This window comes from Cyprinus carpio, chromosome B13 (assembly GCF_018340385.1).
Source record: "Cyprinus carpio isolate SPL01 chromosome B13, ASM1834038v1, whole genome shotgun sequence".
NCBI lineage: Eukaryota > Metazoa > Chordata > Actinopteri > Cypriniformes > Cyprinidae > Cyprinus > Cyprinus carpio.
In genome coordinates this window covers 22,760,012-22,785,030 of record NC_056609.1, presented here as the reverse complement: position 1 = coordinate 22,785,030, position 25,019 = coordinate 22,760,012, and the positions used below count along the sequence as shown (strand labels likewise).

Genomic DNA, 25,019 nt, shown 5'->3' with positions numbered 1-25,019 from the left:
CTTAGTAAATATGAGCAAAAGCAGCTGTGAAAATAAATCTGCATTGTTTATCCTTTTGATCTTTCATTCAAAAAAATTCACACAATTCGAATCTATCATTGAAGTAAAACAATTAAAAGTGGGGTAAGAAACTCACTGTGAAATAAATGCTTTCTCTAGTTCATGTTGGCCACAATTATTTGCACTCAATTACTGCAACGTCCTTTCCCCAAGATAACAGAATCTGAGTTTTCTGCTATAATGCCTGAAGAGTTTGGAGAACAGCTGATAAGAGATCAGAGACCATTCCTTCATACAGAATCTCTCCAGATCCTTCAGATTCACAGCTCAATGTTGGTGGTGCTTCTCTTCAGTTCACACTCATCACACTCATTTACTGTAGCGTTCAGTTTAGTTGGTTCATTGCAGAAGATAATTTTGGGCTCAGTGACACATTTTTGTGTTGATTTTGATGTTTGTTTTGGATTACTGTCCTAAAGATCCAACCACGGCCCATTATAAGATTTCTAACAGTGGCAGTCAGGTTTAGATTTTTTATATGTTGATATTTGATAGAATCCATGATGGCATGCATCTGAACGATATGTCCCGGACCTTCGGCAGAAAAACAGGCCCACAACATTAAAGATTCAACAGTATATTTAACTGTAGGCATGGGATACTTTTTATCTTTGTTTGTACTAAACCTATCTGGTGGGTTTGCTGCCAAAAAGCTTTTTTTATGTTTCATCTGACTAGAAGCCAGTTTTTACAAAAAAGGTTGCCACAAAGAAAGTCTACTGCATTTCTATTTTATCAGTTCTGATTTTTGCAATGTAAGGGAAATTTTGTGCTGCCGTTTTGTCCAGTTCAATTCAAATGTCTTTCTCTCCTGTTTCTCATTTTCTTCTTTTTGCTGTAAAGCTGTGATCTGTTTAGGTAGAAGTCTCATGAGCTACATAATAACATTTACTGGTAAAGTAAACAACATCTTGGCAGTTCTCATGCATGCCCTATGTTATCTGAAAACAAACCAACAAATTAGACTGAAAGGCCGCAAGTTTCTTACATAATATCTAGTACACTCATTGTGTGTTTTTTCTTTGTTTCTTCACCTGCTAACTATTACACAAGAGTGATATATATGCATTTGTAATGTAACAGTTTTACCTTTAACCTGTAAACCTCATCTGACAAGAGAGAAAATGTGAAACACAGGTCAGATGAAGGTGTGTTTCACAGATGTGAAGCAGCTCTCAATGGTCTTGAAGTCCATTTTAGCAAATCTTGGACAAACAAGATAAGATGTTCTCAAAAAGCAGGCAAAAATTCAACAAGTCTCACATAAAAGAAACACGTTTCACAAGCCAGGAAACTTGACTCACAGCGGTTTCCACAAGATCACAATGCTCATCATGTTGGGATTGTGTTAATACATGCAGGCAGCTCCATAATCTTGAATGTGATTGTGATGGGAATGACATGTTCTTTGATATATGATGTTGCGGTAATACTGATGTTGAATTGTCTGATATTGATAAAACTACAATGAAATCCCGCACTAAATCTGTATTTACTGCATAGCCTACTCATACACTTAAAAACACGTAACTGTAATTGAGCATTAGACCTGTGTAAAAGACACTTATATACATATATTAATATAATAGATAAATTATATATACATTATATTGAATCTATTTATGTATATAACATTTTAATGCTGATATATTTTGTTCCATTAAAAATATTTCCAATAATTGATTTTAATTGAATTTTATTTTTTTTAATTCTTAAAACGATGTCCTGGATGACTAAGCATCTCCATAGCAATACGTCCTGTAAGTCACTAATGACACATAAATCATGCACGCCCTTTAGTGCATGACTGAAGTGAGTGTCTGTTCGTTCTGTGGCCGCGGGATGGCGCCACTGAGCAATAAAGTCCTGACAGCGTTTGGAAACTCCCTTTTAATTCTCACCTGGAGCCTCTTGAGGATTGAGCAGAGAGGAGTTTCTCAAGCCAGATGAGAGCACAAGCTGCAAGGACTGTTCAAGACTGGTCGCTCTCTAAGGAACAAGAGTTTCCTAAGAAAACGGGAATACCGTTGAAATGCCTCACCTGAACTTTCCAGACCACATTCACATGGGCCGCCCGATGTAAAGGATTTCACAGCGCCAAACAAGGAAACTGAGGGATCCAGAAGTTACAGGTAACAGCCCTGCCCTGTCTCCCAGCATGACAGTAAAACTTGTGTATAAGTTTAGATCAATGTCAGAGAGTTAGAGTTAGAGTTAAAGTTAGAATTGTGTAAAAACTTTCTGTACTCTTAGCTTCAGTGTTTGTACTTTGTACTAATCATTAAAATTTTTCTCCCTGATATTTTGGTCTCAAATAGGTTTTTCCGTAAAAAGTAAAGTGTGTGTGTGTTGGTCTCTCTTTTACTTGTTTGCAAAATTTCATTTATTAGTCCCCAAATATTTTTTATATTTTTAAGTATTTCTAATTCTTAAAGTCGCAAAACGACGTTTTTCTTAGAACCAGTTTTTTTTTTTTTTTTTTTTTGAATACGTTAATTCAGTTCACACAGACATATATTATATGCATTAAATGTCATTCTGATATTTTTGTGGGACTTGTCTAAAATGACAACATTTTGTAACTTTTGGGAGATTTTTAAAAAAAAAGAGGGGGGTGGGTCTTAATAAAAGCTTACATTACATTAAAATGCTGACATTCTTGAAAAATGTAATGTTGGTATAAGTAGTTTGGTATGATCTTTTATATATATAATATATACATGTATGTGTGTGTGTGTGTGTATATATATATAAAATAAAAAATCCTTTTTTATCTTTTCTAAGAAAAAAAATTTGTGTACCAAATTACTGTCAGTGTGGTGCAACCTGTTTGCAGGAAGGCATGTTGTTGCCATGTGACAACTATAAACAGGAAATGATCTCACAGAAAGGACCACTGTAGGCCCTCATGACTGTGCCCGTAAGGTCTGGTGTTTATTTTATATATATATATATATATATATATATATATATATATATATATATATACACACACACACACACAATTTTTTTTTTTTTTTTTTTAGGGATTTATTTATTTATTTGACAATTGAAAATAAGGCAAAGGTTAACTAAGGCCAAATCAAATAACCCTATGAAAACTTATTGATATTACATTTTGTTGGTTTTGATTTTTTTTTACAAGTCATGTTGAACACTCGGGTATGTTTAGGTTCGTAAGGAAAATATTTTATTACTGCCTTTAACTTGTGTTACACCACATGACATTTTTTTGGAATTGTTAAATAACGATTTTTTTATTGAAAATGCAATTATATAAAAAATATATGAAACGAACATGAATACAAATATTAAGTTCCTACATTGACACTTTTTTGGTTCTCAACTTAAAAAAAAAAATCCCTTTTTTGATTGATTTTTACTTTTTTGTATCATCTCAGACGTTTTTATCTGTCATTCGCCCATAGAATTCCTATAAATCATTCAATTCTAGAGGGAAAATCTGTAGCAATTCTGGGGATGCATGTTTCTGCGGTGTGTTTTTTCCATCTTTACACATGTGTGTCTCAAAGACGCTTCACCTTGTGCAGGTTTGTACATTAACCTGAAACAGATAGGAGACCTGCAGGGGTTTGGAGGAGGTGGAGTGAGACAGAGGGACTCCTGCTCTAATGCTCTCAGCTAGTGTGTTGTTGATCATGGGTGACTTCAGGGAGAGTGAGAGAGAAAGAAAGGTGATTGTAGGCATTGTTGATTTAGGGTGTGTCGCTGTACCCGTCAGGCTGCCATGCTGGGGCTTGTTACTGTAGAGATTCCAGATCAGTTGCGCAAGTGGCTTCAGAAGCAGGAAGTGTGTGTGTGTGTGTTCTCCACTAACCAGCTGTAGGAAATAAAGTTCCTGACTGATTTAATAGCGCGTCCCTTTAGTATTATTTATGGCTGATTTGCTTTGGCATGATCTGAATCCATCACTCACACTGTTTTGTTGTGTATCAGATACATATATCTGAATAGCCACGTGGTGAGGTCAGAGTCAGTTGTCATGATGATGAGTTGTTTATGAAATGTGTGAAGATGACTGGCAATGCTCCTCTGAGCGTAAAACCTGACCTGTCACTGTGACAAGAATATTTAGGTTTGTTTGGCAGCCCCATGAAAGACTCCATAATATTAAAATTGGAGTCTTGTGGGTTTTAGTCCATGTTTGTTGGCTTTTGGGCCATTAGTTTACTAGTGTACTCTTAAAAGTGGACAAAACTGACTCTTAGCAGATAATTAAAAAAAAAAAAAAAATTATTCTGGAAAAACAGACTCATCCTGCACTACACAGATTTTTGACCAGTCAAATATTCTCTAAAATCACCAGGTCCCTCCCCACCTCACCTGCAGTCGACTAGAAAGTAGCAAATTGTGGCTTTTGATTTTAACTCAAATTTGGCTTGAAATGAAAATTATATTTTCATTATATCTATATTTTAAATGAATGTTATAAATCTTATTATGAACAATTCATTCATGGATATACACCATTTAAAAAAAAAACTAAATAATAAATTTTTTGACCTTGCAAATTTAAAAAAAAAAATGTCATAATTTGACCTTCTGTTGAAAACGACAGTGTACTCTGGAGACATATACAGGACTTCTCCGATCATTTCGTCTGCCTAAACCCCACTCACATCTCAACATCCAATCAATAACCACAAAACACATCCAAACACCTTCCCCACATCTCTTTTCATTCACATATATTGTCACAAAAAAAAGAAAATATTTTAAAATAATCCTTGTTTCATCCTTACTTTAACTAAAGGCTGTTGGCTTATTATTATTATTATTATTATTATTATTATTATTATTTTTAAAGGGACACGTGCTTCGAAATGTCTCCTTCATGACTTGTTTTAATAGGAAATGTGCCACCGCGGGACAAAAACTGTTTTAAGCAATCGCAGCCTGATATTGCTAATGCCATACTGTGCCAGTTGGGTTCTTAAAGGTATTTCACTTGAAATAAGTATCCTTAGAATTCATACCTGTTTAATTAAAGTCAGTGCTTCAATCAGAAAGCCCGTCTGTCTGGTTTTGAAGGCTTGTAGTTGAATTCAGCAAAACAGATGAAATCACTTACTGCACCTTTAATTCAAAAGAGAGAGAGAGAGCGATCTCTTTGAGACAATGTTGATGATCATTTTCCCACGCTAGCAAATGTTGCTTTATTCAGGGTAAGCTGTTTTTTGGCAGCTGATGTGAGGTAAAGTGGCTGACAATTGTCTGGTTTTGCTCCGGGCATCACAGGTTGTAAAGTAACCCTCAATAAACCTTCAGCTGGCACAACAGACCGTGAATCAATGTGCTGCCTCCCTGCAGATGATTGATCACCGTGATGGCTTCATCAACAGCTGGGAGATTTTATCACTTTGATGTGTGTGTTTGTAGAAGATGACATTAGTACAGAGCTTGAGTGGTTTCAATCTAAAACTCTTGATTTAACATTTGATCATTATATAAGAAGCCCTGATACTGCAGGATTAATTAGGCGTGAGACAATCCTTTAAGTGTGTGTGGACTGTTTAGTAGAACATTGTGAATGATCCAAAAATTGTTTTGGATTATATCAGCAGTTCTAGATCGTTTGAAGATGATGCGCTGAGACAGTTGTTGGTTTTATTATGATAATACAGTGAGATTGTTTTGGATAGTGAAACGGTTCTGGATTTTATGAAGATGATACAGTAAGAAAGTTGTGGATTTTATTAGAGAGACAGTTACAGGTTGTTTGAAGATGATACAGTTAGATGGTTCCGGACAGTTTGTGTTGAGACTCAAAGCTAGCTCCATTAAAACTCAAATGTTAGCAGTCTAATGGAAGAAGCATTGAGGAAAAACAGGATGAGAGGAAGAAGACAATGATGGAAGGGAGAGGTGGAGCTGGAGTCCCACGGGAATTATACAATCACAGTCGTTTAGGAATGTGACTCCTGCTCTCAACAAGCTGCTGCAAACCCCAGAACACACACACATTCTTTAAACCAGTGGTTCCCAATCCTGGTCCTGGAGATCCCCCAACACTGCACGCTTTTGGTGTCTCTCTTATCTGACACACACATTTGAGGTCTTGGAGTCTTCACTAATGAGCTGATGAGTTAAATCATGTGTGTTTTAATAGGGAGACATCTAAAATGTGCAGTGTTGGGGGTTCTCCAGGACCAGGATTGGGAACCACTGCTCTAAACAATAACGCTGATCACATCTAAACGTCAGAGTGTGTATTTTTGTGCAGATGAAATCAGAATGAAATGTGATACGAATGTCAGCACACACACGCACCTCTGAAGTTTGGAAGTGAAAAAGTGATTGTATTTCATCGTCATAAGAAATGCACTTCTATCCACTGGGTTTATTTCATGTCGCACGGATATCTAATATAAAAACATACCTCAGGTGGTCTTCTCAGATTCACATGTTTTGTGTCAGTCTGTGTTATTGGGTAAATGTACTGTAATGGTAGCTGTGAGGAAAGACAGACACTCCCATCAGGATATAATGTGCAGTTAGCATGACAGCTATCAGCACTTTCCTTCACTGTTCCCTGGAAACACTGCAGTGACCCTCAGCACTTCCCCTCGGCACTTAGGGAAGAATTCAGTTCCTTAACCCTCAATTCAGGTTTGGGGCTTTGAAAGAAAGATGTTTCCTAAATGCTCTTATAACAGTCTGCGTTTGAGACAGGAGAAGTGCTCCTGTCTCACACAGTTGTGACGCTGCACATAGTTGTGCACGTAATGTCTTATGTGTAACCAACTCAAGATGTATTGCTTATGAGTGAATGTCTCATTTCTTTGACTGGAAAACCCCTGTGCATGATATGTGTGTGTCTAAGAATACCAGTCTGTACCAACCACCTGGTGAGCACCGAATCAAACTGAAGATAAGGCAAGCATGGTTCAGTTCTGCATGTGTGTTCATGTGACCACAGCTTTCCTGGTTAATACACCTCAGGGATTTTATCTTCCAGATTTACCTCCATTTCCTGTAACCCACATGAACACACACCCTCTCCTGCTTAGCACACCTGCACACACTACAGCAGAGAGGATAAGCCAGGTGTCAATCTCGGGAGTTTAGTTATGCTTACTATCATGCTAGCCCTGCCAAATATACTGTAGTATGTACCCTAACATCAGTAAGACATATTTTTTAAAGAAATTAATACTTTTATTGAGCAAGGATGCCAAAATTGACAGTAAAGAAATGCTTCAAAAAAATGCTTCAAAAGCATAAAACGTTCTATTAATCAAAGAACGCTGTATAAAAATTCCACCAAAATATTAATCAGCACAACCATTTTCAACACTGATGATAAGAAATTTGAGCACCAAATCAGCATATTAGAATGTATTCTGAAGTATCATGAACAACACTGAAGACTGGAGTAGTGATGGTCCAGTCCTTTTTTCACAATATTGCTATTTTTAACTGTATTTTTGGTCAATGCCTTGACTTTTACATATGTGAAAATTTGCCTTTACAATATGCAAAAAAAGAAGAAAAACAGATAGAGACCATAGGCATTATTCCACATGTTTCAATCATTAGTAGGATATATTGTTGTCACATGACTCCTTCTGCATGTTTTAAGTGTTGTTTAGTTATCGCATTATTTTAACCCTACTTTATGGAAAAAATTTGCATGTTGAGTTGCATTTGATATTACTACTGATTCGTCATCCCACTCAAAATGAAAGTCAAACCGTCCCATTGCATTGCCTCTTACATTTTGGCAAATGTAGTAGGCCGTCTGTGCACAGGATACATACTGAATACTGCAGCAACAGTAAGGGTAGTATGATAACATAGCACTGCTAAAATATACTAGTGCAAGTCTGTATCCCATAATGCAGTGCGCTCACCGTTCCATTTTCAGTGCACCAGTTACATTCCTTGTTTTGACATATTTGTTTGGACTGGCAAGAGATGTTCTGATGTTTTTACACAAAACTGGATTAAAATTGCAAAACAACCATCTCACATAATGATGATGATAACATGCACCTAATGAGGTTATGTGATCTAGATAATAACATACAAGCAATACTACTGCTTGAAATGTTTATCACTGCGTAATGTGTACAGTTTCATATAATTGTTTTTTAATGATAGGCAGCACACATAAAACAGTAGTCCGTTTTTGGGGAATACCACAAATTTTTTTGTTTTTGAGTACAACATTTGAATCCACCCTAAAACTGTTGAATCACATGACACACAGACACGCCTGTTGGAATAGCAGTGCAGTTTTCTCAGGGCTGTGAGAGTTCCAGTATGGGAGTGTGTACAGTATTTGTCTGCAAGTGTGCTTGTGTGTGTGAGGATTAAACCACAGGCAGAACATCCAAACAAAACAGGCCCGAGATGTCATGCAAATGAGTTCCTGACATGTATATTATAATAACTAATATTATGTAACTAAATGCAAATGAATCATCTGCAGCTCGCAGAGAACATGTGAGTCAGTGTTTGTAACTGTGGATCAAACTGATGGGATTACAATGAAGAGTGGATAAAGTCTGTGGGACCGCTGCATGCTGGTTCTGCTCTGTTTGTTTCTGCACAATTCCATGGTGACAGAGTGAGTCAGAATGCTTCACTCTGATTGGTCTGTTGACCTGCTAAACGGAGCCCTGCAGCCACGTGAGGATGTCTTGTTCTCAGTCTCACTCGCACACGTGAAATTCACTCGTTTCCTCATTTTTAACGTCATGTTAGTGTGTCAATATACATTTCTTGCGTTTCCTTTTCTCTAACATCCCTCACTCTAGCTGTCCAGCTTCGAAGGAGCTGTTTATTTTAAACAGCATCATTTTCAAGTTGCCGTTTACTTTATATGCCATGTGCATTCATGTGAAGTTCTGCTCTTTGTGAATGTTTGTGCGTCTCTATTAATTGAGTAAAATGACCTCCTTTGGTAAATACATCTGCTGGGTGTGTTTATTCAAGATATAATGCCTTGTGTTCGAATGTTTTACACATCATGAATGTGTGTTTGTGTGTGCTGTGTGAGGGTGTGTATCAGTATCTGTGTGTGTAAGGGTGGAGCCCATGACTTGGTGTTCAGGAATGAGAGACAATTGCAATTTTGGTGTGCGATGTACAGTATTAGGATCAGACCCTGATTAATTGGGACCAGCGATATCAGTAACAATTCCCCTTCTGTTCTGTTGTTATAGACCTGTTTATAACAAGAATCTTTTTTCTTTTCAAGCAGGATGACATGGAAGTTTTATTTTTCTGAGGGGACACAGGTAGCAGTACAGGTTCATTTGGTTTCTTAAGTAAGATATGTTCAAAAGGGAAAATAAACAGTTTTTAGAGACTTATGGTGTGTCATTTAACACTGCAGTTTTGTTGTCTGTCGCTTTAAATGTGCACTCTGGATTCTGATTGGCAGTCAATGTTTTTATCATTCATCAACTATAAAAATGTACTGAAAGTGATTACAAAGATATTGTCCTTTCTATATTGTTATAGTTGTGGTGTGGACATTGCTATGCTCATAGAATTAGAATGACTATTAAAGCTACATAATTATAGTCATCATTGTAGTTATAACTATTTATTTTAAAAAGTTTTAATAAACAAAGGAAAAATTGTAATAAACATTTACTGGGGCTGTAATTTTTGCTTTGTGGAAAGGAGTACATTTGATGGGTCTATTCAGCAAAATATGATCGGCTGCACATGATGATGATGATGAAGCTGCGACTTGACTAGACTGATGCTACTTAATTTGGCATTAAATGAAAAAATGTATCTATTTTGTAAATGCATGATGTTACATTTTAATGTTTCATTTTTTTATATCTTATCCTTGCGATTTTTAATCAAATTGTCAAATCGTCTCAATCTTCTAGTGACAACTATAGATTTTCTCCAGTGATATTTGCCAGATTTATCCAATCATTTAATCTGCTTAAACCCGCTCGTCCACAAACAATTGAAAGATTGCATTAAATTTTGAGTGCAGCGCCCACATCTCATAATCCAATCATCAATTTATGGTCCTCATCAAATATTTTTTTCTTTGTCAGTAATTTCACTCCAGAATACCTCATGATTTGGAAGAAAAGATCAGTTGCTTTGTCAGTTTCATCTGAACTTTAATTTACAAAGACAAATATTTATTTTTAGAAGTTGGCTTTAAAAATCTGAAGGGACATGTATTTGCATTACACCAATACACCTTTAAAAAATTTCTGTTTTGTGGCAGGCTGTGCAATGTCATCTGGCCGTGAGTCTGTAGGGGATCTGATTCCCCCAGATATGCTGCAGGTGTTCAGTCAGGACCAGCAGGGCGGCAGGGGCAAAAGGGGCAGGAGAAGGGCAGCATCCTTCAGGCGTGCTTTCAAGTGGTTGAAGCGCCAGCGCAGGAAAACCCGCCGACGCGCTACAGAGATGCATGGAGACCTGCTTGCCACTGGTTCACCTGTAGAGCTACCAAAATCATCACTTGTCACAGGTAATACTTTTGCTATCATGTTCTTTTTAGATGTCCGTCGTTCTTCCGAAGATGTATGTGTGTTTGTTTTTTAACTGGCGGGCCTATTTTTCTTTTCTTTCTCACTTGGAAGATTTGATTTCATATTAGCCACTAGTTTCACATCAATTATAACATAAACAGGTTATGTAAGCAGACGAGTCTCAGGGAAATTAAAGATCGCTTTTATCCAAAGTGACTTGTATTGCATTCAATGTATACCTTTTATCAGCTCATACATTCCCTGGGAATCAAGCCCGTGACCTTGGCATAGCTAGCGACTTGCTCTACTGTTTAAGTTACAGGAAGTTTAAGATTATTTCCCACTCCAACACCATTAAACCAGCAACTGCTTGCTTTTTTCACTTTGCATATTAAACTGGGATAAAATGTATTTTAACATTGCACATTAAAGCTGAAGTGTTACCATTTCAAAGATAAGCATTGTTTTAATCAAGATGACTGTACTCCAAATCATTTGGCTGGAGCATGCTTATTGAACCATTAGATGATTAATGGTGTCACTAGCTTTAATCGTTTATAAGTGTATACAACAAGCTGTTTTGGCACATGAAAATACTTTCAGTTTGAATTTACTGACATTTGCAAATAAGAATATTGCAGTAAAATATAAGCCTTGGTGGAAAATATCTCTCAACCATTTTATGGGATTTGATACAGCAACATGCCAACTAATCTAACCTAACTACTGTACTGACAGTGAGGTATTGATTTAGGTTTATTTTTAAGCAGTGCTTAAAATGTAAGTGAAGTGAAAGTGACATACAGCCAAGTATTCATGCTCTGCATTTAACCCATTCAAAGTGCACACACACAACAGTGAACACACACACACCTTAGGGTTAGGAGTCAAACTCTCTAACCATTAGGCCACGACTTCCCCACGTATGTGACATATGTGGGGAAGTCGTGTGTGTAATGTCATGTAATATCATGTATGTGATATTACACACTTTATCTGTCCTTGTATTGCCCAACTAGTAAATGTTGGCTATGTGTTTTAGAAGTGATTTCAGTAGTGGGTAATGTGTGCAGACATTCAGTCATTTCTTTTCAGACAGTGTAATTAGTAGAGTAATCCCTTTACAATCTAGAAGAATCATTAGTTTGGGTAACTTGTTTTCAGCATTCTCTAGCATGTAAGTTTTAACTTAGCAGTGAGCAGCTTTAAAAATAAGTCTATCATTTTTCCAACCATGAGTTTTGATAATTTCACTCCATTTCTGTGGTTTATTTATTTTGTGTTGGACCAGAGAATGGGGCTTACACATCAAATGACCCTTAACCTTCTTGAGATATGTCTCTAAAATACCTATATATTATTGTGTGTGCTGAGAGAGGTCTAGAAAATGTTTGCTTTGTTTATCACAAAGTCATGAGTTTTCCGGAGCTGGGATTTCAACATGCCATGAAGATAAAATATGGCCTTTACTTGAGGTCACTTTAAGTACTCGCATTGTGTGTACGAGTATCAAGTGTTTATTTAAAAGTGTGCAGTACATTTGTGGGGGAGCTTGGGATCAGAACCAGGATTGAATGCATGTAAATTATGCCTTGTTTATGTTTTTTGTGTGTGTTTGCTAAGCAGAAGATGAATTGTAAAGGTTCCACATGGGCTGTAATAGCAGGGAGACCATTGTGAGACCACACCTCAACCCCACCCATTCAATGTAGCATGAATCCACTCAAGCGCACACACACACACACACACACATGCACGCGTTCGCCGGGCTGACACAACAGACTGCAGCTTTCTTAATGATCGATATGGTGCATAACCACAAAAAATAAACAGCTTTTATGTGATTGTTTTGAGGGTGCGGTACCTACCTGCTGCTGAAGACTGTACAAAAAGCCAGCAGGATGGATTATTTAAACCCGTCACACTCGCCCTGAAATTAGTCTGAAATTAAATAGGCAGCATGCAGACCATCATGATGCAATTAGTATTACGCATTGGAGGATGTGACTCACAGTTGATTTCAGGAAGATTTCATGCAGCATATTGCTAATCTAATGGCATGATACTCTAAAACTTTATTTTTGTAAATACTTTTCTTTACCGAGCTTGTTGCTGCGGATTATGCAATTGTTTTCTCAGAAAAGGACAAACGATTTGCATTAATATAGCAACTATGATGCTTTAAAATGCTGTTTATGCAGTGTTTTATCATCTGTTGTTTTGGGTGTGTGATGTGATCGATCTGGGTTCTTGGGAATGACGCTCTGTGTTGGTTTTAAGACTGTGTCACTTTAAAAACACAAAATCTTACAGTGTGTTTTGAAACTTGATAAGGTTATCTAGTGCTGCTCCCTTACGATATGGAGTTGACGTTCAGTCTCAGTAAGTTAGATTAGTTTGTCTGGGTAAATTGCTGATCTCAATTTGGTGTCTTGTGACCAGTTAGATTTTTATATTAATATTTATTTCTGCTTTGGACACAATAACTAAGGGATTATTACAATAATAAAAACATGCATTATAAATATTTTCATAATTACTAGTTTTGGGGTCTATACTTTTGTCTTTAGAAAAAAGTTTGCATTTATTTGATCAAAAATAAGTACTAACAGTAACATTGTGAAATATTATTACAATTTTAAATAACTGTTTTCTATTTGATTATATTTTAATATGTAATTTAAACTTGTGATGGCAAATATAATTTTCAGCAGCTATTATTCCAGTCAGTGACATATGATCTTTCAGAAATCATCCTAATGTGCTGTTAACAACTGAATATTTTCACTTTTTATGGTTTTATTGCCTGAAGAAACCACACATCATATTTTAGTGGGTTTTTGGATGTTTTTTGCTATGAAAACTTTCGTACCAAAAACCAGCAATATGTAATTTAATATTTAGGGCTAGGGGTTTGTTCGTACCCTAAATATTAGCATTATGAATAGTAATGCTTACTTTAGCAAGCACAGGTAATAAAAGGGTCACAGCTACTGAGAACACACACATAATATTGTGTTTTGCATCCTGTATCCCAGACCTTGCAACGTCAAAACTTCCTGTGGGATGTTGGCGGTTCAGTCTGAACAAAGAGCTGTTACCTTAAACCCGTTTCCCATGAAATGTTCCACTGACACACACACACACAGCTTTTTCCAATGTTTATGACGTCTCCCGTTGGAAGTTACAGGTTTGCCAAGGGTTACCCACAATCCTGACCTTTCTTTTGACTTTCCTTTTCAACTCCGCATGAGAAATGCCAATCATTCCTTAACACCTTTTTAAACACTGTCCCTGTGAACGTTTGAGAGATGAGGACAGACGGAGTTTATGTGCGCGTTTGTTTGTTACGTGTGGGTGTGTTTGTGCAGAATTCCATACCTTCCTGAGCTTTGCCCTGGAGATTCTGACACAATGAACAGGTGTAAAGTTGGGAAACTGGTTCTCTGCTCGGCTCTTTCTCTGTTTCCAGTTCTTGTGATCAGAACCCAGCTCTATGCCAGAACTAGACTGATTCAGACTGACTTAATATGGCTCTTGTTTCCTAAATGTGAATTCTTTATTATGTCCAACATCCATATTTAGCTTGGTATGCGTGTGTTGTAAAGTGTTGATTTTAAATGAGTTTCAGCTTGCCTGTTATGTAGCATTTTTCATTGGAATTGCACCTGGTCTGAATTTAAACTGGTTTAAAAATTCATTTTCTTTTTAATAATAATAATTGCATCATAGGCTATATATAGCAGTTATATCCTCAGTTTTGTGTGCTTGCACTGCATTAGGACTTGTTAGAACCTGATTTAAAGCAAAAGTGAAAGAAATTTCAGTATGATATTTTGCATTGTGCAAGTGACACACGGCATTTTGACCATTGGGAATTAAACTCTAATTTGCACCAAGCAATCAAAACCAGGTGTGAAAACATCCTAAATCAATGTTTCTTTAAAAAGTTACATAAAATTAAAGTATCGACTACATGGACACACAGAGCTCACACTTTAATGCATGTCTGCACTGCAGCTTTGTTTTTCAGTGATACCTGCTGAAGGAGCGAGTTTTATCAAATAAGACATTCTGTTAGCAAGAAATGTATTACTGATCATTTTTTTGCAGTAATTGTACCTCTTCTCTGTGTGTTTTAACTGACGAAATGGCAAATATTACGTTACTGTTATGTGATATAGGTGTGGCAGACAGAAGCCTTTCTTACCACTTTCTGAAAATCATCCAAAATCAAAGCGCAGGTTGTATGCATGTTTAAAAAAACCTATAATCAGTCAACTTACTTTTCAAAGACATTTGTATCGACTTGAGATGAGGGATATTTGCCTCAGTTAACCTTTACCTGCACTGTGAATGGATAATGCCTCGGGGACAAACGGACAGTTTTCCAAGGGAGATTAAGTTTAAGGCCTGTTTTATACATCTCGCATCTGCAGCAGCGTGTTTTCATTTCATTGCTCGTATTAACAGGTTATAGCATTCATGCTGCATGTTTAAGCAGAAGCATAGCAGAAGCCGCTATAAATGTAGAGTTTCTTCACCCAGCCTATTTGTGCTGGGCGTCACACTGAACGCAGCAGAAAATTTACCTTTTGGACAAAAACGTCCTCCTTTTTTGTTCTACAAACCTGAGAATTCATTGTTCTTTCTTTTGGAGCGCACACAATTCATGTTTAATGAATATTAAAAACAAAACATGTTTTATTCATTTATAAACTGCAACGTATTTTTGTATTAAATATTATAATCATTAGTATATAAATGTGTTTTTAAATAATATATAATATAAAAAATTATACATTTATACAAAATTATAAATTAAAATATATGTAAATTATAATTTATAAATAAATGATATAATGAATAAATAAATTACTACATTTTCTTGCTAAATCATAAATCATATATTTAACACTTCCATATGAATATTTTATTTATATTTATGACATGAAAGCTCAAAATGTGCTTATGAAAGCTCAATGTATACCTCATTGTGAGATATGAGAAAAAGACTGAAATACATCTGCTGACTTTATACAATAAAAACTGAGAGTAGTCATCTAAAAGTGCTGTCCCCTACTGCCCAGATGCAACACAGCCGCTACTGTCAGGGCAGGGCAGTCTTGGCAGCACACACATTGCCTGTGGGATCTAGCTGCCAGTGATGAGAACTACACTGTGTGTGTTTACATTGCTAACCTCTAGCATTCATTTTAGCACATTGTGTTCCTCTTTCATTCTCTCGCTTCTCAGTCTCTTCACCTTTGGTTTGACTTTACTGATTAAATGTTTAATAACCTTTATTAAATCAACTCTGAAGGACAGCAGCGTCAGGTGCCAGGATAAAGTCTCTCATTGCGACAAACTCAAGGTTTTTAACAGAACCGAGATAAGCTGAAGTTTTCCTGTTGTTTTGTTTTTGAATGGTTTTGCTTGCAGTCGAAAGCCACAACCACCATACAATTATTTAAATTAGGTTTAGTTTGATTGTAAAGTTAAAGCTGTTGAGGGAGTCTGTGTGAGTTTTATCCTGTTTGAGACTCCTTGCAGCTGTTCTGACATCTGCCCTCAGCAGGCCCAGGCATGCCTTAGCCTTTCTCATTCTGTGCTGCTTTTATTTGGCTTTTTCAGAAGGTTATCAGTTTTTAGAAAGTCTCTGAACTTCTGAGAATACATTCAAAGATGATTTAAGTCATGGTACAGATTATACAACCTTTTAGACATCACCATAATACTCTATGCACATACGTACACTTACACACCTACATGGAGGAGTATTTACTATTAGATTAGAGCTTTCATATCAGTTTTGTATCACTCATGTTGTTTTGTAATACAAATTATTCTAAATTCTGAATGGATAAGCCATGTTCAGAATTGTTAAATGTTGATAAAGGCACACCTGAGACTGCACAATCCTGTATTGTTAATAATGCATTGGCAAGCAAATGTGGGTGTTCATGTAAATATTTTGGCTTTTGAGTCTTTTTTTTCTTTTTTTTCTTTTTTACTGCTGCTGATTTAATATTGTCTTTCTGGACTCGAGATTTAAACAGCATGTTTTCTGCCATAAATACTGAATATTCATGTCATTGTGTTGCTGCCGGTTTATAAAAGTGAGAGGACATCATGCTTGTGAATGCCATCTCTCTTGGCTTTATTATACAGTATGGTATGTTCCTCAGGGCTGAAAAGTAAAAAAAACAAAAAACCTATTTTAATTGTTTAAGACCATTGCTAGGAACATTTTATCTGTGGTTTGGCTGTCTGTATCTAAAGACACACATATATCACTAGTAAGACAAACCAAGTACTCCACCAAGGCACAGAAATATCAACAGTCAGAGAAAAGTTTCACTTTCCTTCCCTTTCTATCACGCTTTCATTTTTGTTGTGTTCATTCTTCTTTATTTTTTGGTTCTTTAACTTTATAGTTCTAGAAGACATGTATTCCCAGTTGAAAGAATTTGTGAATGTAAAGAACAAAACTTTTAAATATCATTGTAGTTCTTACAGATTGTCTTCTCTTTTCATGATTAATGAAGTTGGATGAGGAAGGCCAGTCACGTTATAAATGAATGGGCTGGGTTTTTTAGGCTGTAGGACATGTCTGGCCTGGTTTAGAGGAACATTTAGATGGAGATGGACTGAGGTTGGTTTTTAGCAATCGTGCTGCAGAGATCAACTAGAAATGTCAATGAATAATGTAAATGCAGTATTAAAGAGTTATGTGTGAAGTGTCAGACTGTCTCAAATGTAGAGCTGTTACACAACTCAAGCATACCTGTGACCTCACAGTTCCTTTGTACTCCATCTAGTGGTGAGAAAGTGAACTGGTTGAAAGGAAGGTCTTAAAGGAATAGTTTACCCAGTCATTTAATCAACCCTTGTATTTTTTCTTCCATGAAACACAAAAGAAAGTTAAGGCACAGTGTTGTGTGACAAAAAAGTATCATAAATATAGTCTAAACGACTGAGGAACTTTATTCAAAGCTTTAAGAATTTTTTTTTTTTTCATAATCAATAACTTCTTATTCAGTGATGTCTATGTTTACTACAATCAAGAACCTTAAGAAACAGTACATAATCCATAACTGCTTTTTTTCTGCAGTTACACTCTTGGTCTAGCTTTTGTACTACATTGGTTTACTCCTTGAAATTCAGAAATTTCTGGAGTATTTTAGCCCATGTGTTATCAGATATTTATCTGGATCAGGACTACTAAAGCTCACCAAATGCTGTTTGTTAGTTAGTAAAGCTCTTTACTCTAAAATGAGTCATTATTAAAGAGCGTGCTGCCAGCACACACAGAGGATTTCATCACTTTAAACTCTTGTGGTCATGCTGACATGGTGCTCTTGCTAAATCAAATTGACTGTTCTCTTCTGTCCATCTTTAAAACAAAAGGTAGGTCTTTGTCAGATTTTGTTAGATGTCACATTTCTAAATTTCAATATGGAGTATCAATAATTTACTCATGTGTACAAGCTGAATGATGTGTTTGTGAACCGTATTCTGTTTTTAACAGTATTAAAAGTTTGTTTTGTAAAGGTTTTTATCAGAATTTTGCATGGTGAATAATTGTGGGTACAGTAAATTGCAAACATAGCATTTCTATCCATAGCATCTATGGATAGAAATACCATGAACCCATCAAAAAATGCTCCCAAAGACCCAAATGACCAGAAAATAATGATTGAATTAACAGGGTGAAATCAGGACAAATGTTTAATTTGGGCATGGTATTTGCACATTTAGCATGCAGGCTAACAGTGTAATTGGCTTTATAACCAGGTTACGGGGCAGTCAGTCTCTTTAATGATCAAGTTGCATAATAGGATGTGGCATTAAAACATGAAGAACACCTAGTTAAGTGAATGAGGTAATTGATTTTGCATTAGCCGTTACTGAAACTGAGCTATCTTAAATCAGATATATTGCTATATTATTGGCTTGCATGCATTTTTCTGTGTGTGTGTGTATATGTGTGTGTGTGTACTTTTTAAAACATCCAAGTCCTGTACATTTAAACCATCCTATACTGTCTGTGCCAGTAGCCTTGAGAGGCACATCAACATAAAGTGCCGTAGTGCTTCGAGTGTCCCAAGTTCAAATCCCGGCTCGTGAACCTTTCCTGATCCCGCCACCTCCCTCTCTCTCTTTCCCACCTCGCTTCCTGTCATTACACTGTCCTATCTAAAAAAAGGCAAAATGCCAAAAACAAATCTTAAAAAAAGAAACATCCTATACTATATTTGTCTGTCATCTTAATATATATGAAATATTCTGAATATATATGAAATATTAAAGGCAATTATTTGTGTTGTTATTATCTCTCTACAGCCCCTAAAGAGGAAGCTATTTCTCTTCAGGAGTTCCAAGAAAATGTGTTTGTGGAGGGTAATCGGCCTAAATATGTGTTGGACCTGCACACAGAGGCACAGCAGGGCCTGAAAATGCAGCAGCAAGAGGGTGAGAAAAGTCAAACTTCAAATCAGTGTCTGTTTAAATTACACACTTTTACACTGAACCAAACACATGCATTTCCTAAACATGCAGCAGTTTGTTTAATAAGAGGTAATGTTTTATGTTCCAGATGATAGGAATGGGATTGACTACCCTGATGACCAGAGTATGATTGTAAGTGTTCCTCCATGCATCACTGAACCCTCAGTTCCAGTTATGAATGTATTTACTTCTGTTCCCACCATAGTGACAGCCTGGATTTTACTTGTGCACATATGTAGTTCTATAAGTGCAATAAAAATGTATTGACTACTTTTAAGTTGCTGATGAAAGAATATCAATTTGGAAAGTTAACTATGCTGTTTCCTTTAGTCAACAGTAACAGCTCAGACTGAAGACAGCATGGCCTTCAGTGAGCTGAGGGGCTTTGAGTCTGAGAGCACAGCGGCCGATTCTGTTTCGATGCGCTCCTCCATCTCCTCACGATCAACACGCTCAGGACTCAAACGCCAAGGTGACACTTCACATTATTAGTCATATCATTTTTAAACATAAAAACGTCTTGGCCTGCTAAAGATACATTCTCATAAAGTTATTTAAGAATTCATATCACATCACAGCAATATTTTCTGTTTCCTTTCTCCAGCCTCAACATTCAGCCCTCTGAAGCCAGATAAGACTGCAGAGAAGACAAAGTCTCGCAGGAAACATGGGAGAACTGTTGTAGGAATTCCTCGACATGTCCAGAAAGAACTGGGTATGTTGTGCTACAGTCTACTCTAGTGTAGAAAACGTTGTTGAATTATTTCGTGGAAAACATGTTTAATTTATTTTTATATTTCATATCTAGGGTTGGACCGGGCAGCATGGATCACCACAAGACCTCTTGATGATCAGCTGTTCAATGGAGACATGATCATACCTGCCATAATTTCCACTGTGGACAGCACGTCTTCCAGCTCTGAACAAGAAAGTGTACAAGACCATCTACAGGGCATACAGAACCTGTACACAGTTAAAAAATACAACGCAGAGCTCCCCAGACTGACAAAACCCAAAGATGACATCCTCCATGGGCTCATAAACCATTCTGTAGATCCAGAAATGTCAGGAGCAGGCGTTCTAGGTGTTCCTTGGACAGAGAACCCAACCGGTGCAGTAATGTCCATCTCACCTCAGGCCACATACATGTCTAAAATCATTCCAAATGCTGTACTTCCATCATCTGTGGATGTTGTGGAGCTCAGTCGCAGCCGAAGTCGCAGCAGTGTCCGAACCGTCAGCAAAAGCAGCCTGGTGTCAGCCAGTCCAGCATCCACACGTGCTTCCTCCAGAGTCTCTTCACGTTGTTCCACAACCCACTCAAACTACTCTGGATGGTCCCACTCGGGATCATCAGAAACGCTTGTATCCGATTCTTCTACCATCTCCAGCAGTAGCACTCCCCGTGTGGCCAGCAGAGGGAGTCAGGTTGAGAACACGAATAGACCAGTTAAGCTGAACAACCACGGTTCTCATGTTAAAACTACTCATGTGAATGGGGGCTCTACTGAGGAGGAGGACAGCGGAAAGACAGGATCTGCTGCTGCTTTCACACGTAACCTATCGGTGATTAAACGGGGCAAGAAACCTCCAGCTCCTCCCAGCAGGTCATACTCTTTACACAACAGGAAACAGACCTGGAAGACATCTGAGAGCTCTACCTACTTGGCTGATGTCAGCACTCCAGATGGATCACCATACCCTGCTGTCATGGAGGCCACCACTCACAAGTTGACAACTTCCCCATCAAAGGAGAGCCAGCCAGTCAGCACAGATAAGAAAACTATGTTAGCTGAGCTACAGATACACAGAAATAACCTTCAAGTGTCTTCCATTGGCGCACCCCAATCATACACACATGGCACCCGTAAGCTTGCTGAACTTAAGAACAACCTTCTGTCTGCAAAAAGTTTAATCAGTGGTAACAATTCCTCACCAGCTGTGATGGCTCTGTTGTCTCTGTTTGAGATTCCCACCCATCCCAAAGTACTGGCTCCGCCAGCTCCTCCTCCTGAGACCTGGGCTCACAACCAGCGGACTTTTGAACTGCTGTGTGGGCTCGGACCTGTTAACTATGCACGCTGGGCCAAAAAGAGAGGTCTTAAAATTGCAGATGAACCGGATGTGGCTTTGGCAAATGCTGACAGAGTAGCACCTCTATTGCAGCCAGTAGAGATAAAAGGCAAAGTTGAATCCGCAGTGCCGGTTGCCTATGTCGCCCCATCTCCATCACCTCCCCCAGATCATTGCCCACCAATACCAAACAACAGCCAAGCCAAACCTCCTCCACCCCCTCCTGACTTTGTTCCCCCAACTCCTACACTAGCTGCTAAAGCAATAAAGGACTTGACTTCTTGGATCCCTCCACCTCCTCTGTTTCCTCCTCCAGCACCTCCAGTAGGTACGACTACAGCAACTCCTGTCGCTGTGCAATATGATACTGACCTCCCTCCACCGCCGCCACCATTTTCGCCACAGTCTTTACTGACAATGCCTCAATTACCACCAGATATTCCACCACCCCCACTGCAGGAAGTTCCACCTCCACCAAGACCACCTTCTGAACCACAGAAAATCTCATCCCGTCTGCAAGAATCCATACCTTCTACACATAATGTGTTAGTAACATCGTCTGACACTTCTCAACAAATCAACGTTCCTCCACCTCCCCCACTACCCACCGATGCAAGATCTCAAGTCACCGTTCCTCCACCTCCTCCACTGCCCACTGATGTTAGATCTACACAAGTCACTGTTTCTCCTCCTCCTCCACAACCCACTGATGTAAGATCTCAACAAGTCATTGTTTCTCCTCCTCCTCCAAAACCCACTGATGTAAGATCTCAACAAGTCAGCGTTCCTCCTCCTCCACAACCCACTGATGTTAGAGCTAAACAAGTCACTGTTTCTCCTCCTCCTCCACAACCCACTGATGTTAGATCTACACAAGTCACTGTTTCTCCTCCTCCTCCACAACCCACTGATGTAAGATCTCAACAAGTCATTGTTTCTCCTCCTCCTCCACAACCCACTGATGTAAGATCTCAACAAGTCAGCGTTCCTCCTCCTCCTCCTCCACTACCTAGTAATGTGAAAATGGAGGACACACTAGAGACGACAGAAACAGAGAAACGGACAAGCAGTCCCTCTCCAGCCAAAGAGGAGACCTCCAGTCCTATGGTCACCCAGTCTCTCCTACAGATGGTTCGTCTTAGGTCAGTTAAGTCCAGTCAGAGCCCTGCTGTAGGTCCTGATAAACCATCACAACCCAAACCAAAATCAGGTGTCAGTCAAGAGGCACCTCCAAAGCCCATCAGACGATCTTTGATTTTGACATCACTGCCCCCTGATGTAGAAGCTCTTTCCAACACCGAGCCAAAAACTGAAGCTCCGTCCATCAACACAAACACAACCACTGTATCTAATACTCAGCAAAGATCATCCGAACCAGAAACTCAATCAAATAACATTGCTCAAAAAACAGAAAACACAATACTTGAGCCAAAATGCTCATTAGCTACATGTCCACCTACCGAACCAGGTAACAACCCAGTTCCTGCTGAACCAGAAACTAAACAACCTTGTGCTAAAACAGAACCCAAACCCCAAACCCTCAAGGAACAAATTCAACCTACTGTGCCTGACCCAGAAACCCTGCCAAGTACAACAGAACCAAAGGACCAATCAATCAGTGAGCCAAAGACTCAACTTCTGGCACAAGAACCCAACAAGATCCCGCATAATTCAGAGAAGCAATCAAGCTCCGTTGAAATACACTCAAAGCCAGATGGTGAGCAGCCAAAAACCCAAACACCAGTGCCCATTGTCTCTTCCACACCTCCCATAGTCTCTTCAGCAGCAAACCCCTCCATGCGTCTCCAGGAAGCCATTCGTCTTAAGGCTGCTGCTATGTCTTCAAAAGACAACCAAGCCAAGCGGTTTGGTCTACGAGCCCCTCCTCTAGCCACGTCTAATGCCACCTCTACTGTACCAAACTCCCCTGCATCTATGGCCAGCTTCATCTTCTCCAAAAGCCCAAAGAAGGTCGTAATAAAGACACCGTCATCCTTAGAGGTTCAGGCTGACCTGAGGAAAACGCTGGTGGCAGAGTTAGCATCTGTCTCTGATTCAGCCAAGTCTAATGACTCCCTCAAGATGGCTAACAAAGTTCCTCCACCAATTGCTAAGAAACCCAACGCTAAGGTTGAGAGCGTTGCTCAGAACTCTGCAGAGGCCAAATTTGTAGCCAAGACTGAGCATGTGCAAACAGAGACTGTACAAACTGCCGGACAGGACGTACAGACAGAGAACTCTGAGAAAACAAATGAATGAATATGTGCACAGATGATTTAATAAGCCTTAAGTTTTTACTTTATTTTGCATATAACCCAGGCTTTAAATCCTAGGCCCAAACTGCTTAAGCAATTTTGAAATATAAAATCCAAAAAAAAAGTCTTTATGTACAGATAGGCATATTGCACTTTTTGTACACTGGTTTAGTGTAACTGATTCTCATTCATCATGGGAATGCATGTCACTGGTATTTGGAATTTATAAATATTCTTATTTTATTTATGTGTCCTCTTTCTTAGACAGAAGCCATGCTACCTTCAAGTTTGTAGAGCTCCTCCCTGCTGGTAGCCCTGTAAAAATTACGGTAACATAGCAGGACCAATTAATCTCTATGGTGGATTTTTACAGTCATTTATGTATGTCTGAATACGAGAGCAGTATGAAAGGAAATGAAGGTAAAGAACGTAAGTAAAAAGAATGTAAAGAAGCCAAACCAAAAGAGGGAGAACAGTCAGGAGAATGGAACATTGATTTTGGGATGGGGTTTGTGACTATTGTTTTCTGTTTGCAGTGTGTTACTAAGCCTATTTTTTACCTTTAAACCATTGTCAATAAAGGTGATCATACACAAAGTATCCATACAGTATACAGGAATGTGGAGAAGGAATCCGAGCAAGTATAAATGAAACAGAAGGATGGAGCTGATGAATGAAACAAAAGCTGTTACTCACTATTGTAAGTGTGCAAGTAGGGCCAAGAAGGTGGTGAGAAGTAATGAAACCGCATAAACAAAAGGTCTAAGGTGTTATTCTCTGTGTAATCATTACTTTTGGTTTATTTTTTGTATTTTCACAGAGAATTTCATAAGTTTACATACTTGATGTACATTACAGTCTGCTACAATCTACAAATAAAAGAAAAATGTTTTTAATATATGAAAATTTTCTCATGCACTATGTTGACATTTTTATTATTGTTCCCCTTAAGAAAAATCGCTTTTTAAGAAGAAATGTCTTATTTACATATTGTGTCAACTCTTTCTCTACAAATATTACAAAAATTAATTATTGTTTCATCATGTGATGAAAGTAAAAAGTGTAAAACAGTTACTAAAGTAGCTTCATGGTGACTTCTGATCTGGCTATGGTTTTTTCTTTTTTGAAAGTTTTTTTTATTAGATGCTGCAATGTATAAACATTATACATAATTCAAAATAAAGAACTGCTTTAGTCACAGGATGGTGGTAGACTATGTAGTTGTCATAGGCATCATATATTAAGCGAACAGTATGAATGTCAAACAACAAAGTCAATCAAGACTTAGATTTAGATTAGATTACCATTTACCGGTCATGTTTTTTTTTCCGTTTTTTTTTTTTCAGAAGCTAAAAAAAGGTCATATGATATTAATTTATGTACTGAAGGACATAAGAAAAGGGTAAAGTTTTTTACAAATTTGGCAGGCATTTTTGTCATTAGTGATTTGCATTGCAATGTACACATTATTAGTTTAACATACTAGCATCATCTACTCTGTACCACACAACATTTTTTAGACCGTAGTCTAAAATATAGGCATCAGTTATTGGGTTGCACAGTTCTCGTCAATTAAACCAATTAAATTGTGCTGTGATTGCGACAGGAAACAATACAGCAAAGTGTCACCCAGGATAGT

The 25,019-nt window shown here is 37.9% G+C and overlaps 1 protein-coding gene across 1 annotated transcript; it reads left to right on the top strand.

The window, feature by feature from the left end:
* The first annotated feature begins 1,924 nt into the window (after positions 1 to 1,924).
* On the top strand, positions 1,925 to 24,278 carry si:dkey-157l19.2 (uncharacterized protein KIAA1522 homolog). Its single transcript, XM_042737318.1, has 7 exons — positions 1,925 to 2,192; positions 10,292 to 10,540; positions 18,888 to 19,016; positions 19,141 to 19,184; positions 19,383 to 19,524; positions 19,657 to 19,767; positions 19,861 to 24,278. The coding sequence occupies exons 2-7, from the start codon at positions 10,300 to 10,302 to the stop codon at positions 23,382 to 23,384; spliced, it is 4,191 nt and encodes a 1,396-aa protein (XP_042593252.1). The 5' UTR covers positions 1,925 to 2,192; positions 10,292 to 10,299; the 3' UTR covers positions 23,385 to 24,278.
* Positions 24,279 to 25,019: the final 741 nt, after the last annotated feature.

What these genes read in the sequence shown, in the direction of transcription:
- si:dkey-157l19.2 (XM_042737318.1), top strand. Translation starts at nt 10,300, where the DNA reads ATGTCATCTGGCCGTGAGTCTGTAGGGGATCTGATTCCCCCAGATATG. An exon ending in CTGATGACCAGAGTATGATT is followed by an intron (nt 19,185 to 19,382) that starts GTAAGTGTTCCT and finishes TGTTTCCTTTAG; the next exon opens with TCAACAGTAACAGCTCAGAC. An exon ending in ACATGTCCAGAAAGAACTGG is followed by an intron (nt 19,768 to 19,860) that starts GTATGTTGTGCT and finishes TTTCATATCTAG; the next exon opens with GGTTGGACCGGGCAGCATGG.